General features: G+C 41.5%; 1 protein-coding gene across 1 annotated transcript; it reads right to left on the bottom strand.

Annotated features, from left to right (window-relative positions):
* Positions 1 to 2,426: 2,426 nt before the first annotated feature.
* LOC114553193 (protein NLRC3-like) lies at positions 2,427 to 2,956 on the bottom strand (the record flags this gene model as incomplete). Its single annotated transcript, XM_028574391.1, has 1 exon — positions 2,427 to 2,956. A coding segment is annotated over exon 1 (402 nt), but the record flags the coding sequence as incomplete, so codon positions are not given.
* Between the last annotated feature and the right edge of the window lie 3,519 nt (positions 2,957 to 6,475).

Here is a 6,475-nt window from a genome sequence, read left to right as displayed (position 1 = left end):
TAAGATTTAAAAAATAAGGTTCTCAATCTCATAGTTCATACTTAGAGCTTTATGACATATTATAGGACAAGAACAAAATGCTTTGGAAACATTCAAAGATTTTCCAATCATTCAATTTTAAATCTTAAAGGTTCATAAGCATGACTGAAGTTATAATATGACGTTAAATCAAACCCTCTCGTGTAAATAAGCAATTATACAACAACGGTTACCAACTAAATAAAAGTTATAATCAAACTGTATTCATATTGTGGGGCAATTTGTTCTCAAAATAAAGAAAAGCAACAGAGAGGATTTGTAGTCCCTCCCTGTGAAACGTTACTCGCCAATCATCTTAAGCTAATGTTAGCATAGTAATAGTAGAGATCGTGGAATTTTCCAAAACGTAATAACTACCGCACATATAAACACCAAACTGCTGGGCTAACTTAATCTGGTTTTAACTACAATAGTTACTGAAAGAATTTGTTTTTTCATGAATAGACTTAGCTACTATACGTCCGCAAACTTCATTATTGATGTGTCAGTGGCACAGCTCATGTGATCCAAACAGCTGATGTGATCCAAACTATTCCAGTAACAGTTAACTCCAAAAAATGTTGTTTCATCCAATGAGTCCCTTCTCATCCTCTTCAAACCATTCATCAAACTAAGTCCTCCATATAAATCAAAATCAAAAACAAAACAATCCATTGTATCAATGTTGTAGGCTAACATTACTGTTTCTTTTATTTAGTCCTGGAAGTTACAATATTGCTATGCAAATGGTGGAGTAATATTTTATGTGATGCACTAGGTGTGCTAAAATGGCTCTGAGTGTGTTGTCATGCTGATTTGACTATATTCTAAATGTCTAGTTGATCAATCAGATTGTCTGGTCGGATCTACTTGTTGTGTTATCAGGAATAAACAAACGTCCAGTAATCAAAGTCACATGATATTAAAATATAAATTATTTCTGGATCTCAGCCACATTTCATATTTCATTCTTTATGAAGTGATTCTAAATCAGAATAAAATAATTTCCAAAGTATTTTTCAATCCTGGGTTTTCAAAGATTATCTTTATTGATCTGACCTGAGAGTCTCCAGTGTGCAGTGTGGACTCTTCAGTCCAACAGAGATCACCTTCCCTCCTGAATCCTGCAGGTTGTTGTTACTCAGGTCCAGCTCTCTCAGACTAGAGGACTGGGAGTTGAGAACTGAGGACAGAGCTTCACAGCTTCTCTCTGACAGCTCACAGCCACTCATTCTGGAGAGACAACAGAAAGGAAACAAGTTATTATATTTAACTCCGGTTGAAAGATATCAGAGTATTTAATGATGAATAAATCACACTTACAGAGCTTTTTTGGAGGCTTTGACCACTGGCAGAAGCCTCAGAAGAGCCTCTTCTGAAGCACCGTATTTCTTCAGGTCAAACACGTCCAGATCTCCTTCTGATGACAGTAAGATGAAGACCAGAGCTGACCACTGAGCAGGAGACAGTTTATCTGTAGAGAGACTTCCGGAACTCAGGGACTGTTGGATCTGCTCCACTAGAGAACGATCATTTAGTTCATTCAGACAGTGGAACAGATTGATGCTTCTCTCTGCAGACAGATTCTCACTGATCTTCTTCTTGATGTACTCCACTGTTTCCTGATTGGTCTCTGAGATACTTCCTGTCTGTGTCAGCAGACCTCGTAGAAGATTCTGATTGGTCTGCAGTGAAAGACCCAGGAGGAAGCGGAGGAACAAGTCCAGGTGTCCATTTGGACTCTGTAAGGCCTCGTCCACAGCACTCTGGTAGAAACCTGTTGATGATGTTTGTTTTCCTGACAGCAGGTTGACTCCAGAGTTGGTGAATGTCAGATGGACATGAAGAGCAGCAAGAAACTCCTGAACACTCAGATGGATGAAGCTGAAGACCTTGTCCTGGTACAGTCCTCTTTCCTCTTTAAAGATCTGTGTGAACACTCCTGAGCACACTGAGGCTGCTGTGATGTCAATGCCACACTCTGTCAGGTCTGATTCATAGAAGATCAGGTTGCCTTTCTGCAGCTGCTCGAAAGCCAGTTTTCCCAGAGACTCAATCATCTTCCTGGTGTTTGGACTCCAGAGAGGATCCTTCTCAGCTCCTCCATCATACTTGATGTTCTTCACTTTGGACTGAACCACCAGGAAGTGGATGTACATCTCAGTCAGGGTCTTGGGCAGATCTCCTCCCTCTCTGGTCTTCAACACGTCATTCAGAACTGTAGCAGTGATCCAGCAGAAGATTGGGATGTGACACATGATGTGGAGACTTCGTGATTTCTTGATGTGGGAGATGATTCTGCTGGCCTGCTCCTTATCTCTGAATCTCTTCCTGAAGTACTCCTCCTTCTGGGTGTCAGTGAACCCTCTGACCTCTGTCACCATGTCAACACACTCAGGAGGGATCTGATTGGCTGCTGCAGGTCGTGTGGTTATCCAGAGGCGAGCAGAGGGAAGCAGTTTCCCCCTGATGAGGTTTATCAGCAGTACATCCACTGATGTGGACTTTGTAACATCAGTCAGGATCTCAGTGTTGTGGAAGTCCAGAGGAAGTCGACACTCATCCAGACCGTCAAAGATGAACACAACCGGGAACTCTTCAAACCTGTAGATTCCTGCTTCTTTGGGTTCACTAAAGAAGTAATCAACAAGCTCCACCAAGCTGTACTTTTTCTCTTTCAGCACATTAAGCTCTCTGAAGGTGAATGGAAATGTGAACTGGATGTCCTGGTTTGCTTTGTCTTCAGCCCAGTCCAGAGTGAACTTCTGTGTTAAGACTGTTTTCCCGATGCCAGCCACTCCCGTTGTCATCACTGTTCTGAATGATTCATCTCTTCCAGGTGGGATTTTTAAGATGTCTTCATATGTGATTGTTGTTTCTGGTCTGTCTGGTTTCCTGGATGCTGTTTCAATCTGTCTGACCTCATGTTCATCATTGATCTCTGCAGTCCCTCCCTTTGTGATGTAGATCTCTGTGAACATCTGATTCAGAAGGGTTTGGTTTCCTGCTTTAGCAATCCCCTCAAACACACACTGGAACTTCTTCTTTAGGTGAGATGTGAGTTTATGTTTACAAACTGCTGGACTTCCTGAATGAATACAGACAAAAAAAGCTCATTAAGTAATTTTGTAAAGAAAACAGGAACATACTCTGACCCTTCTCTGGAGACATTAGTAAACGTCCCATTAGTCCAGCAAGTTAAATCTTTAGAGAAATCCTCTTACTGCTCTGTATATGGTTAGCAAGCTCGTCCTGCTTCATTCTCCTGAGGAAGTGCAGTGTGATCTTCAGAAATGCCTCTCTGTTGGTCCTCTGCTCTTCATCCTCACCCTCCCTCTTACTCTCTGAGCATTCTGGATAATCTGGACTCAGAAGCTTCTGGATATTCTTGAGCTCGTTCTTCACAAAAGTGACGATGTTCTCCTCCAGCAGCTGGAACAGAAGATTATATGAATGACAAATCAAACTGAAATCATGGAATCAAACATCAGATACTTGTTGGACAGACTGACAATCCTCTAGTCTGAAAAGTGCAGCATGGAGATGATTATGAACAGAATAGATAAATGTAGTAGTTGTACATGTACAGACCATAAATATGGAGTCCAGGTGTGTTTGATGCTGCTGGAAAGACTGACCACTGGGAAGCTCTGAGCTCTCCTGGTCCACTCTGCGGAGCAATCAGGAAGAATTAGCTCACATTATGTCGGTCAACACAAAGACAAACACAAGGTAAAGGTCCTCTGAATTAAAGTGTTGATTCCAACATTGAATCAGATGGTTTCCAATGACATTAAAGTGTTAGCGGTACTGCTGACCCCACTGTGCATCAACTGAAAGAACTAAGAACTAAACAAGGGCTACAACATGGTTGACCTAAAGGACTCCTGAAGCAGCAGACTGGTATCATGAGGCCAGGAGGTCTGCAGCTTCTGTGGTCATGGAAGCAAACATTTGTAGGTAGAAAACGTTTGGGGAGTCAACGGCGAAAAACCTTCTGTTGGCCTGAAAAGCTATCAGCTGACTCAGGAGGGGAAAGCAGAGCTTAGATGGCCTGTTTGTAGTCAGGGACAGTGTTGTGCCTAAATGCGTTCACTGAACGATATATATATATATATATATATGTCAGTCAGTCACCAGGAGCCGGTTGCACCAACAGGGCTTACGCCTAGTCTTAAGATAAGTAGGTCTTAACTCAGCATTCTAAGTCCGACCTAAAAGTTACGACAGTTGCACTGTCCAGGCTTAAGTCCTCTTCTCGCTAAGACCGGGCGTAAATCTTACGCCTAGTCAGTAGCAGGCGTAATTTCAAAATCTAGGCATATAATAGCGTTAATAGCCGTTATCCGATAGATAATGTTTCTATAGTAACCACTTCGTAACCACATAACTAAAGACAGTATAGACATGGTGCGCCTTATACACAGACTTTACAACGAGCAGGCTTTTAGACGGGAGAGAGTTATTAGGGACAGAAGGAATCCATTGGACATATACAGTGATGAGGAGCTGATAGAGAGGTTTCGATTATGTCGGAGGGATATATATGAACTTGTTGAAGAGCTGTCACCCGACTTACAGTATGTATCGAACCACAACGCAGCATTGACACCAGCATTACAGCAAATTGTATCTTAATTTTAATCAATTTTTCATAAACCAATTGCCTGTATTTAATAAATAAGAAGCAAATATAGCAATATAATTCAAAACGAAAAGACATAGGCTACTCTCTGATTATGTAATCCATTATGTGCATTTCTCTCTATATGCGCATTCACTACAAATATGGCGATCATCAAAATAATTTAAAAAATGTAATAATAAATAATTAGTGGCCAAGTTTTGCTCATTTATTAATAGTAAAAAAGTGACCCATTTAGGTTTTACAATAATCATTGACTATTTGTTCTAGGTTTTATTGTCTTCGGATGCACCCTGAGCGAGTCTGCACCGTAATAGCAGCGTGCACTGTCCTCCACAAAATCTGTGTCACCAAGAGGATCCCTCTTCCTAGGCAACACCATCAGCCGGGGCCGGAGGAAGGGGTCGACCCTGTGGACCATGCAGGGCATGAAGATGTCGGTGGACGACTAGTCCGTACACGCATTATTAATGCTTTATAAATGTTAAAAATAATTCTGCCAATTATCTGCAGGTTGTAAACCATACAAATAAGCCACAAAGAAAGTCCAGTAGGTCTATAATAAACTTTTTTTTAATTGTCATTGATTCATTGTACACAATTTGCCATTAGGCTTATTTACAGAATTAAAAAAGACCGCCCATCCTCTTCAGAAATAGGCGAAGATGACCTGTTTATCTGTTGTTGGAGCAACTGTATTTCTAACAATATTTTTTGTTTTTCAAGTTCCAACTTTTCCTGCTCGGTCTGTAATTTTTTTGTTTCAGTCTCCACTCTAACAATTTCCTTCTCAAGAAGTGTCTGCTGAAGATTATCCAGCCTCCTCATCCGTTTCACCGGGAGTGCACCGCTGCTGTGTTCGTGAGAACTTTGTGGAGTGACTGGGTCCTCCATCGAGTCTAAAAATACAGATAATCTGTCATAGGCTTATTGTTATAAGACAACTACTAAAACTGTTATTTTAGGCTACTCTAATATATATATACACACCTTCACAAATCACACTCTCGATTGAGTGATCGACATCCATCTCTGGAGAGACAGCAGTTTCTTCCATGTCGGTACCGCCACTTTCCGCACCGACCAAACCAATAAAAGCCGGGGAATCCTCTCCAAAGATATCCACAATTATGGTACTGTACACGGAAGTTTTTGGGGGAGGACCCCCGCCGGTCGGATGGTGTTTTTTTGAAGACAAATCTTTTTTTGCTTTGCTCAGGAGGTCTTTCCACTTTTTTTCTTACATCGCTTTCTGTCCGAAGGCAGCCGGAGTCAGAGCAATCGTTAATCGCCTCTGTTATCTGTCTCCATGTTGTTTGTTTTTGCTTGTTTGTTATTGTATTTGATTGCTTGGCAGTCAGTGTGTGTCTGTGCTGACTGTAGAGCTCTATTAACTTTCGTATCTCAATGTCGGTGACATTTTCTTTTCTTTTTCTTTGCTCCTCCATTGATACGGCTAACGTTACAAGTTAACAAAACAGCGGAAGATAGTTTACAGCGTAACCTAGCAACGCACGCTGCTGGTCAACAACACATGAACGTGCAATGCTAAGACTTAAGTTTGGTTGGTGCAACCGACGTTAGGTCAACTCTAAAGACTGGTCTTAACTAAGCAACAGCAAACGCTGTCTGCGTGAAGTTATGAAAAACTGTAAACACACTTGCAAAACACTTTATCGGCATTTCCGTGACTCACTGTGACTTCAACAAAACTGCAGAGCTGACGTAGTTTGCACCGTCTGCAGCTCTGCGTGTGTGCGAGTGTGTGTGTTTGTGGCAGAGCTCTGCTCTCTGTCAATTTTCAGAGAGGAC

Source organism: Perca flavescens, chromosome 3 (assembly GCF_004354835.1).
Source record: "Perca flavescens isolate YP-PL-M2 chromosome 3, PFLA_1.0, whole genome shotgun sequence".
In the NCBI taxonomy this organism is placed as follows: domain Eukaryota; kingdom Metazoa; phylum Chordata; class Actinopteri; order Perciformes; family Percidae; genus Perca; species Perca flavescens.
The sequence above is the reverse complement of the archived record's forward strand: the minus strand, read 5'-3'. Positions and strand labels throughout refer to the sequence as shown.